This window comes from Urocitellus parryii, chromosome 6 (assembly GCF_045843805.1).
Source record: "Urocitellus parryii isolate mUroPar1 chromosome 6, mUroPar1.hap1, whole genome shotgun sequence".
Classification (NCBI taxonomy): domain Eukaryota; kingdom Metazoa; phylum Chordata; class Mammalia; order Rodentia; family Sciuridae; genus Urocitellus; species Urocitellus parryii.
The window spans coordinates 184,802,777-184,814,543 of NC_135536.1; the positions used below are offsets into that span (position 1 = coordinate 184,802,777).

An 11,767-nucleotide genomic window follows, 5' to 3' on the forward strand; every position below is an offset into this window, starting at 1 on the left:
CAGGCCTAAAAGTCTCCCTTCAATCTCGGGGGCTTTAAAAAATGACAAGAAAGTTGAGTTCGCCTTGGAAAGGGAAACCTGAATAAATTAACCCATGAACTATCAGCATGACCTTGTGTGTTGGCCCCACTGCCTTGGATTCACTTCCCTGCCAAACTCTTCCAACTCCTCTTTATCCTTCAAGACCCCAAAGAACCACTACCCTCTGTGGAAATACTCCCTGATTCTCTGGGGCAACTGGCTGCTTCCTGCTCTGTGTTCCCAGGCCCTGACCTTGCTCCAGCACTCAGAGCAGTCTATGGTGGGCCTGGGTCTTCTCTGTGAGAGTGACAATTCCTTAAATGCAAGATGTGTCAAATCCACCTTTGCAAACCCAGTAGCTGAAGCCACAGTGACTTTAGAGCATTAACTCCACCAGGGAGGGAGTTGATTCAAGAGGGTCTTTAGCAGGGCATGATGGCGCACACCTATAATCTCAGTAGACTTGAGAGGCTGAAGCAGGAGGATTGCAAGTTGGAGGCCAGCCTAGGAAACTTAGTAAGACCCTGTCTCAAAAAATCAAAAGAGTTAGGGGTAGCTCAATGGTAGAGTACCCCTAGGTTCAATCCCTAGTACTGAAAACAAAAACACAAAAACACTTCTGCAGAGCTGCTGAAGGAACGTGAACAGGAAGTCCTCCAGGGTGAAGAGATGCTCATCCTGGAGGCACTGAACTTTCATCACACACTACCTGGAAGTGCCAAGCAGGTCAGGCTGCTAAGTGAGGTGAGCGGGCCCTAAAAGGCCCAGGAAACTCTCACCTATGCGGAGGCCTCCCTCGAGGGCCACAGAGCACTTGCGAAGACGACCCCACCCACGTGAACTTTGTAACTGCTCTTCAGCCTTCCTCCTAGGAGGCCTAGCTCTCCTTTGCCAAGGGGACACCGCCCAAGTGCAGCTGACACAGAACTCAGGATAGTAAGACACAGAAAGGAGTAAGGCAGGCTAAGAAACACACACACACACAACAAGATGTAGGTGAAAAAAATGAGATGAGAGTAACTATTGCCATGAAATACTACACACACACACACACACACACACACACACACACACGGTGGGGGAGAGGGAGATGGGCAGACAGAGAATGAGGGGGAGAGAGACCCAAGAATGAATCACTGATGCTCCAGGAGGTGTAATCAAAGTGACTTGGGAGGCTGAGGCAGGAGGATCCCAAGTTTGAGGCCACCCTCAGCAACTTAGTGAGACTCTGTCTTAAAATAAAAATCAAAAGGGGCTGCATATATAGCTCATAATTAGGGCATCACTGGGTTCAATCCAAGAAAGAAGTAAGGAATTAAAGAGTGGGGTGGGGGGAAGGAAAGAAAGAAAAGAGACAGGCAGACTATCTTTCATATAGTGCTCTCAGGTTTGCTGGGCTGCAGGCTTCTGTAGGGATATGAGAAAGTAACACACAAAACACTGGAATGCGGATTTCATTATCTCCATTTTACTTTAATTTGCTTGTTTACACACAGATCCATGTGTACATAACAGTGGCAAGAGCCATTCTCTAAACACAATCTGGTACCCAGACATGACAGACGCACAGGAAATGAGGGCCAGGGAAGGAACTTCCAGAGAGGCCAGATAAGCACGGTAGAACTCTGCCATCAGAGATACCTCCAGAGCCTCTTGTCCAGCACCTGAGGACAACAGACACTTCTCAAAAGATATGAGATATTCAACCTGAGACCCAGACTCCAAGTTGCCCCCCAAAAATGTCAGTTCCTCTGCCTTCCATAAAGGAACCAGAACATTCCAAAGGCTGTCAAGAAAAAGGAGGATGGAGATTATCAACTGCTAAGAACAGATGCTCAGCACTTTATAGGCCTCATTTCCCATAATCCCAACAGCATCATCTCCACTTTCCCAGTGGGGAAGACGAGGCTTGCACACAGTCACAGCTTCTGGGGGTGGTGCTAAGATATGAGCCCACACCTGACCTTTGCCTGGGCCCAAACTCTTATCATGCCGTGGTGTGTCACATGGTGAGAGTGCACATGCTCCCGAGGAAAAGGCAAGGGTGCTGAGGGGCCAGGGTGCAGCTCAGAGGCAGAGCACTTGCCTAGCACACGTGAGGCTCTGGTTCCATCCCTGGCACCACAGAAAAAAAGAAAAAGCACTAAGAATGAATAATTGGTGGAAGCCGGATGCACACAGCAGGTCGGGCAACAGACAGTCCCCCGTGTAGTTAATTTAGTGTTAAGCCTGCACCAGACCTCGTGAGAAAAATGAACTTCCCTTTGGTGCTGAACATGAAGCTTAGGAAAGACTCAATCCCTCGACATGCGCCTGCAACCGACCTCAGGCCCACTCCACCCCCGGTTTATGGATGGAAACCCCAAGGGTGGAATAGGTCATTCCCACGGTGAGCCCATCTAGCCAAAGCATTGTAGTGATTTCTTCCCCTTTGGGGACAACATGGTACGTCTCACGTTTTGATCAATAAAGCTGACCCACAGCAAAATGGGATACGAAAGACATATTTTAAATATCTTTATATAAAAAGATTTACCCTGAAGATCGACCAAGCTCCTTACCACTAAAGCCTGAGCTAAGTAAGCCAGGCGGGAGAGCTTATGCTAATGCTATTATCTGGCTCCACGCCTCAGGCCATCAACCAGAAGGCAGGGCTTGGTTTGAAAGGCCAGAGGAGACAGTCTGGAAGAGAGGACATCTCGTGGACCTGTGCCCTGTGAGATGGAGTGAAAGGTTTTCTGACCCTTCCCAGCACTCTCACAGTGAAGGCCACAGAATGACAAGGCTGGAAAAGAGGAGAGGAAAGGTCCTGGAACGGCCCAGGTTTTGTGTTTCATTGATGGTGCAAGGAAGAGGAGGTGGGGCCAACGTCAGGCCACCAAGGGTAGAGATGTCTTTGCCAAAGGCCTGGCTGCTGGCCAGCGGAGGGAGAGTTTTATTTCACTTTCGAATTATCCCCATCTTATCCAAAGGTAAAAGTGCCCTGGGCACAGTACAGGGACCAATGCTCTTATGCATGACCCTGAAGCACTCTTCAGTCCACACCTGATACCTGGTCAGGAAGGTTTCAGTACAAATACACATTTTACTAAACTATTCTGACTCAGCTTAAAATCCATCAGATTATTAAAATGCCAGCTTTCCGGTTTTATTCTTAACAGAGGAAACAACCTCACGAGGTGTAATTCCTCTAAAGCCAAGAATTTGGTTTATAAAAAGTAAATTAGTGTCCTAAAAAGACTCCTCAAAACAATCTACACATACCAAAAGCACAGTACTGAACTGTGAGTTGTTTTCAGGAGTTTTGTTGACAAAGAACAAATGTCATAGTTGTTATTAAAAACTATAAAGCATTCACTCAAAAGAGAAAAAAAGATGACCGTATTGCTCCAAAAACCAACATAACAATAGACAATGAACAGAAAAATATCATTGTTTGTGACATAAAAATCACCCGATACTCAGTGGCACAGACACTGTGTTTTAAGGGACTGATTTTGGTGGCTGAGCACAGCCAGCTGCAATACTCAATATTCCAAGGAGGAAACAAACAGCTGCCACCGAGTGTCTTTCGGGTACTGGGGTGTTTTATGAAGAACCTGATGGGAAGAGATGCTTCTGCCAAATCTACAGGGAGGAACACTGTTGCAACAATGGCTCTAACAGCCGCTCAAGTCAAAGGACAATTCAACTCTGGAAGATGGCAGCACAGGAGCGGAGCTCTGCCTCCTCTTGGGCCATGCCAGGGAGGCCGTACTGATTCTATCTTTTCACTGGGCCTACCTAGCCCCTCAGGGACAAAGGGGGTGTTTCAGGTTAAAGTCAAGTCTTTCCACGGGTGAAAAGTGCCTGGTGGGAACAGTAATGTTTGTGATACAGGCAATGTCACCAAGAAGAGTCTGAGGACTAAACTCACTCCCCAGACTCATCCACCTCTCCACCCCCAACTGCCTGCAAACATCCTGTCTGAAGGAGGATCCAGAATTCAGGCCATAACTAACCAAAATAAGTGGGAAATACATTATCTGTCGTCCTGCTGTCCCCTTTTGTTTCTCTCTTATTTCTTGTAACTGTCTTGCTTCAAATTCAAGCTAGAGCTCTGGGGAGGAAGTCCAGGGGAGAAGGATTTCAGATACCAAAACCCATACGTCCCATACCAGCCCAGCAAACCAAACAAGGTACCAAACACCTTCTGGGACAAGTCATGGAAATAGACGGCCGTGCACAGAAACATCCACACCCAGATGAAGGTCAAGAAGCCCAGGGCGACCACCAGGGTGGTGATGGCCATGTGGAGGCAGTGGCTTCGGTCCGTCTTCACCTCGTGCAGCACGGCCATCTCCTCCACAATCATGAGGGCACAGAAGGTCAGCAGGAAGGAGTGGCCTGAGATGTCAAAGCCGTGCCAGAAGCCTCCTTCCCTGTGGCACTGCTGCTTGCTTCGATGCTCCTCTCGGACCCCCTCCATTGCCGGCGACTGGTAGCAGCTGCCTGTGTAGTGCTCGATGTTGGAGAACAGGGCTGTGCAGACGTACCAGATGGCTGTGCCCACGAGCAGAGTGCTCAGTCGCCGCAGGACCACGCCGGCCTTGCCTGTCAGGTGGTAGTTGGTGAGAGCAATGAAAGGCAGGAGGAGACAGAATGTCCAAGCCCAGGCCAGTTTGACAAAATACCTGACAGAGGAGGAAAGCGGAGATGAAGAAGGGCCATGGTGGGGAGGAGACAAAGTCATGACTCAGACGCCCGCACTCCCAAGGGAGGATGAGTGAGAAAAGATGATCGGCGCTACAGACCCTAACAGCTCTCACGTTACCAGTGCTTCCTATATGCCCCCCTTACTAAGGACTTTTAACTATTTAAGTCTTAACTCTGTGTTATTAGGGGCTCCATTTTGTACTTAAAGAAACTGAGGCACAGGGAGCGTCATTCCAAACTGGAGGTTGTAAATCAGGCATGTAAATCAGGTGGCGCACACCTGTAATCCCAGCGACTTGGGAGGCTGACATAGGAGGAATGCAAGTTTGAGGCCAGCCTTGGCAACTCAGCGAGGCTCTGTCTCAAAGAAAAAAAGGAGGAGTGCTGGATGTAGCTTAGTGGTAGAGTGCCCCTGAATCCAAACCCCAGTACCACATAATGGAGGTTGTAACTGGTAGAGTGGGGCCTGAGTTGCTTTTAGAAGCACAAGCCAATAATTCCAGCTACTCAAAATGTCTGAGGAAGAAGGATTTTAGTTCAAGGCCAACCTGGGTAACACAGTGAGACCCTGCCTTAAAAAAAAAAAAAAAAAAGGAAGAACAGGGCTGGGGATATAGCTTGGTGGTAGAATGCTGGTCTAGAATGTTCAAGGCTGTGTGTTTGAATCCCAGTACAGCTGAGAAAAGAAAAAAAAAAAATTCTGGGTGTATGATTTTAGCATTATATTATTTGCTCATGGAAGCAATAGTAATTGAGCATCTACCAAATGGAGCTTTCATACACATTCACTTTCTTTCCTTTCTCCCCCTCCCACCATGGTGCTGGGATCAAACCAGGTTCTCACACAAGCCAGGCAAGCGTTCTACCACCAAGCTACAACCCCAGCCCCCACGTTCACTATCTACAGAAGACTCACAATCACCTTGGGAGGAAGATGTTATTTGTCTCATTTTATGAACAAAAGAGCACAACTCAAACCGTTCTTTGCCAGTCTAGAAGCCCATGCTCCCCTGCCACACCACTGTTCCTTCCTGAACTGCAGAAGAAGTCCTGGAACAAAGAGCTTTCCTTCAAGCTAGAAGACCCGGGTTCAAATCCTGCTGATATCACTTGTTACTACTTGTTTCCTTGGCTTTTAAGCAGAGCTTAAATGGTTTTCAAAACTGCTTCCAGATCCCATGATTCAATACTAGCTCTCCTAGTTTGGAACACTAATTCCAAACTAGGGATCCATGGCTACCCCCAAACAACAGGGACTCATGTGCCAGGCTGCTTGGCTCCCAGTTCATCCAGGTCAGATAAAGCAGCAGCTGCCTTGTCTAGTTCCCCTGTGCCCATGAAAGGTGAATGGCCTGAGGACTAGCTGTGGGAACTCAGGAATGAGACTGGAGGCTTCTACCACTCTCACCACCTATTCTTAGCCCAGCCACCAAGAATGGGTGAGGACAAACGGTGGGCCAAGGACATAATGCCCCTTTCCTAGGTTCCAGTGGTTTCTCAGACACACAAGGGCCTGTCAGTAAAAATCTTCACTGGCACCGATAAGGATGGACTTGCCAGAGCCAAGACCTGTCAGGCATATGAAGCTGCCTGGGAAGGAAACCAGGGTTTGAAATGGACAAAGTTGGGCTGAGTCTCAGGGGATGCTGGAGACAATCCTGAAGAATTAGGCTCACATTAAGGGAGAAATTTCATCTTTCCTTTCCCTTTATTTTTTTTTTTGGATGCCGATGGGCCTTTATTTTATTCATTTATTTACATGCAGTGCTGAGAATCGAACCCAGTGCCTCACGCAGGCCAGGCAAAGTGCTCTACCACTGAGCCCCAGCTCTTCCATTACTCCACGTTTTTGTGCAATAAACTTACATTCTGGTTGTCTTTAAAAAAAAAAAAAAAAAAAGTAAAGAAGTGGGTGGGTGGAGTTAAGGAGATGTCCCCAACAGCTCAGCTGGGATAGCTTTTCTGGGCCACTGGCCATCCACTCTGGATGGCTGAGAAGGTCCAAGGAGATCCAGGAGAAAGGTCATAGACCAGAGGGTTACTTTCCCGGGGCCAGTCTCTTGGAGTGTGGATTCTGTCGCAGGCTGGGGACACGCTCTCAAAGTTGTTGGGGGGAGGGGGGCGTCTTTAAAAACAATGGTGCTAGGACTTTGTCATAGGGGAGATCTGACACAGGGTGGAGGAGCGGGGTCTGACATACAGGCAGGCAGGAGGGAGCTGGCATCTCCCAAACAGGGCAGTGGACAGCTCCCGACGCCAAGAGGAGGTGGGGGCAACAGCGACACGGGCTGGTCCATCGCCCCATCCCACCCAGCACGCCCCACGGGCACCCTCACCCCTGTCCGTCCCTGCCTGCTCGTCAGACCCGGGCTGTCAACCTGAACCTGCCAACACGAAGTGTTGGCTATTCCGGGGTCCCTGAGTCGTGACACGCGCGCAGCGCTGCTGTCACGACGGTAAGGTTCTCTCTTCCCACGACTGGTCCGCCCGGCCCGCTAACCCCGGCTTCTCGAGCGCTGGCTGGCAGGCTATGGCGTGGGCCAGGAGGACCCGGGGTGCACTCACACGTTGAGGACGTTGCGTTTGTTGCTGAGGAAACTCTCGGGCAGCGGGGAGAGCTCCTTGAGGAGGGAGCCCGCCACCATGGAAGCCACCAGCGCCCACGGCAGGTAGCGCCGCACCGCAGCCCGCACCAGCGTTCCGCGGAGAAACCACGCGCAGCGTTCCAGGTGCTCCATGCCGGACCTCGACGGCCACCGTCCGCCTCTCGGTGCCCTCTCGGCCACCGTCTTACCCTTCGCCAGGGCCGGCGCGGCCGCCTCCTTTCGAGCGCATGCGCGCTGTGGATTTCACTGTAAGGAGCCCGCGCGCTCCCTCTGGTGGCCACAGGCGACCTCTGCAGCGTGCTTTTCTGCGGTGCCACGCTCCCTGCTCTTCCAGGTGCTCGGCCTCCTCCTACAGGCTGCGCTTGCTCTGGTCTGGGAAAAAGCGCCTGTGAGAGTATTTGCTGGAGGCTGGGATAGAACAGATCGAGCCCAGTAGGAACTGGAGCAGTGGTCACAGCACCATTTAGTCTCTCTTGGAGACTTGGAGACATCTCCTCTCTCTCTGAGCTTAATATTTTCATCTGTCACATGGAGAAGAGAGATCTATCTTTCCCTGAGACTGGTTAATGAACTTAGGGGTTCTTTTTGGCGGTCCAGGTGTGGAGACATGAGATGACACTTTACTGGAAAGTAAATCCATAAAATAATTACTAAATTTGAAATCTAAGTTATTAAATGTACTTTCATTTAAAATAGCTGTGCATAATCGTATTGTAAAAAAAAAAATAGCTGCGCGTACTGAGTGAAAATACTGGATGGCAAGGGTTAATGGAGAGCACATGAAGGTTTTGTGGGGTTTGTTTTGTTTTTGTGGTGCTGGGGATTGAACCCAGGGCCTTGTGCATGGGAGACAAGCTCTCTACCAACTGAGCTCTAACCCCAGCCCCACATGAGGGTTTGGGAGACCTGGTCACTCAGTCCCCTGTCAAGCTGGGTGACTATGAAAGGGTTTCCCAAACTTGAGTCCTTCCTTGGCCCCTGTATTAGTCGTCTGTGGCAACCATATAAATCACCATAAATGTGTTGGTTTAAAACAACGGAATTTTTTCTTTCACATTTCTGGAAGCCAGAAGTCCAAGGTGTTGCCAGGGCAGATTCTTCCTGGAGGCAGTGGGGGAGAACCCCCATAACTCTCTCAGTGGCAGTCCTTGGCGACCCTCGGCTTATAACTACATCCTACTGTCAGGCCTCCGTCTTCCTGCACTCGTATCCCCATGTCTGTGTGTCCCCTCTGTTGTCATTGAAGGGGCTCCACCCTAAATCCACTGAGATCCTTAATTTACTTATACCCGCAAAGACTATTTCCAAGTAAGGTCACATTCCTAGGCGCCAGTCATTAGAACTAGGACATATCTTTTGTGTGATGGGGGTCATCATTTGACCTATTCCTGCCTACTTTTACTATATCTATATACCATAAATTCTATTATTTAATTTATATTTTTTTAAACAACACACATTTAAAATGTGCATACCTACTGAATACCCTCCCAAGAAAACTATCCAGGCAGGCATGAACTCGATGTGCCAGTTATATTTCTTCCATTCTTTTTTTTTTTTTTTAGAGAGAGAGAATTTGGTTTTTTTAATATTTATTTCTTTTTTAGTTTTCAGTGGACACAACATCTTTGTTGGTATGTGGTGCTGAGGATCGAACCCGAGCCACACGCATGCCAGGCGAGCTCGCTACCGCTTGAGCCACGTCTCCAGCCCCATATTTCTTCCATTCAAAGAAAACCTTTCTATTGAAATGTTATTGTTAGCCAGGCACGGTGGCACATCCCTGTAATCCCAATGGTTTAGGAGGCTGAGGCAGGAGGATTGAGAGTACAAACCCAGTCTCAGTCACTTAGCAAGGCCCTAAACAACTCAGTGAGACCCTGTCTCTAAATAAAATACAAAAAACTGTTGGGGCTGTGGCTCAGTGATTGAGTGCCCCTGGGTTCAATACCCAATATAAAAAAAAATAGAGAGATGCCAAATGCCAAAGTCTCGGCTTGGCACAGAATCACGAGCCACCACACAGCTTTGTAGGTTCAAACAGCAATTCTTTATTCCCGATCTCACACCAGCCTCCACACACGTTCAGGGGCAATCCCCCATATGCCCATCCTCAAATCCTACTCCACGAGGCTTTTTCCAAATCCCATTTTAATCTCACGAGAACTCAACGGGAACAAGCAGCAGGAACACCCTAATCCCAGCAGCCATAATCTTCAACCTCTAACTTCCCTAAAACTCCTATTGTCACGCCCCAAACCCAAGGACGGGGATACTTCCTGCAGGAATACACCCTAATCCTGGATCCACCCTGGTGATTGAGCAGGATCACCTTTCTTAAACACACAAACAAGGTCGCAACAAATTTCCAAGGCAAGTCCATTTAACATGGGGTACACTGGCAAGGATACGATGCGTCATTCCTACTTGGTAATGGCCCTCAGCAGAGAGAGAGAGAGAGAGAGAGAGAGAGAGAGAAATATTATCATTGCTAACAGACTAAAATTATCTCATGTCCATATGCCAAGGACAGCTACCATACTTTGGGAAATAATGTCTGATTTATGCCTATCATGGACTGATTTTTGAAGTATCTCATACAGAGAATCAATAATTAATGAAACTAAAAGTAATAATTCCTTAAAACCCATCCTAAGATGATCTTCATGTCTGTAAATTGCATTTATCTGATTGGGGTTCTTATATGGCAAGATATTTCTGGGCCTTCAAATAGCTAGGTTTAAAAAAGAAAATACAGGGATAATTATACTAATTTGACTTTTTGTTGTTTGTGAAGGCAGCTTGTAAACAGAAGTTGAAACCATCTCTATCTCCTTACGATTGGCCGGTGCTCACCATGACTTTTAGTAGCAAACACCATAATGGGAAAAGGGAGGGAGGCTGGGTTTGTTTGAGTGGCAGCTCTACCTTAATAACTGGGTGGTTCCCCTAGTGGAAATCCAGATGCTGATCCCCTGACTCAATGGGGAAAGAGGGCTAGGTGAACAGAAATGCTAGACAGCATCCAGAGGGACCATCAAAAAGGTACCTCCTGAAAGTTTTGGCTGGGATTTGCATTTCTAAAGAAAGGAAATGGGTTTGTTTCATGGAAACAATGCAGCTTCCTTCCTGGAGATTGTTGAAGACAGGTTTGAACTTGGTCCTAAAGAATTGTTGAGGGCTGGGGATGTGGCTCAACTGGTAGCGCACTCTCCTGGAGTGCGTGCGGCCCAGGTTCCATCCTCAGCACCACATACCAACAAAGATGTTGTGTCCGCCGAGAACTAAAAAATAAATATTAAAAAGATAAAATTCTCTCTCTCTCTCTCTCTTTAAAAAAAAAAAGAATTGTTAAAGGTCTCTAGAGCAGTTCTCATATATATTTTTTAAAATTCAACCCCCATTAGGAAATACATATATATATTTTGAGTCCAGTGACAATCCCTTAGAGAGCCAGTTTATACAGGTCTGACAGAGCTGGGTGTTAAATTTTCAGAACTTTTGCAAAAATGATTGTTAAACACAGCCATAAAAAGAATTCTATTATATAAACTAATGAACTGAAAATAAATATCCAAACCCCATCACTGCCTAATTATTTTATTATGTTATTATTACCTATGTTTTGATTGTTTTTTTGCAGTCCTGGGGATTGAAACCAGAGGTGCTCAACCATTGAGCTACATCCCAGCTTTCCCTGACCCCTCCTCCTCCTGCCCTCCTCCTGCCCTCCTCCTGCCCTCCTCCTGCCCTTCTCCTGCCCTCCTCCTGCCCTCCTCCTGCCCTCCTCCTGCCCTCCTCCTGCCCTCCTCCTGCCCTCCTCCTCATTCTGTTATGCTTGAATTCGGGACCCCCAAAAGACCACCAGAGACCCAAGATCGATGTAAGCAGCAAAGAGGTGTTTATTGCGAGCTAGCTCTGTCCTCCGCACGCACACACAGCAACTGGTGACGCTGAGAGACCCCGAGCCCAGGGTTTGCAGCAGTTTTATACATTCTTTGGAGAGGGCAGGGACTTCACATACATCATAGCCTCTTTTAGCAAATCATCACACACCGAGGGAAAATCAAATAACAACTCAACTCTAAAACATGATTAGCACATTCACTGGCAGGAACAAGTTGGGTAGGGGTGATTGGTCAGTACAAAAGGGGTATTCATTTGAACTGATTGGTTTAAGCCAAGAGGGGTGTACGTGCTGAACTACATGGTTTCCCAACTTGTTATCAACCACCATAAACTACTGGGAGGGTCATCTGGCATCCCAGGTATTTCCCTGTCTCATGCTGATTGGTGGCTGCTAGGGGGGGCTGTATGGATCCCCACCTAGCCTGACTGAGTCAGGGACACCAGGCCCAGCAGATCTCTCCTGTTATTTGTAGATAAACAACTTAGCAGGGTGGGAATGTGCCTAGGAGTGCTCTGTGGGTCTTTCCAAGGACAAA

The 11,767-nt window shown here is 48.0% G+C and overlaps 1 protein-coding gene across 1 annotated transcript; it reads right to left on the bottom strand.

The window, feature by feature from the left end:
• Positions 1-1,900: 1,900 nt before the first annotated feature.
• Positions 1,901-7,941, bottom strand: Fitm2 (fat storage inducing transmembrane protein 2). The gene is made up of 2 exons (XM_026383209.2): positions 7,282-7,941; positions 1,901-4,694 (listed from the first exon to the last, which is right to left on the bottom strand). The coding sequence occupies exons 1-2, from the start codon at positions 7,452-7,454 to the stop codon at positions 4,079-4,081; spliced, it is 789 nt and encodes a 262-aa protein (XP_026238994.1). The 5' UTR covers positions 7,455-7,941; the 3' UTR covers positions 1,901-4,078.
• Positions 7,942-11,767: the final 3,826 nt, after the last annotated feature.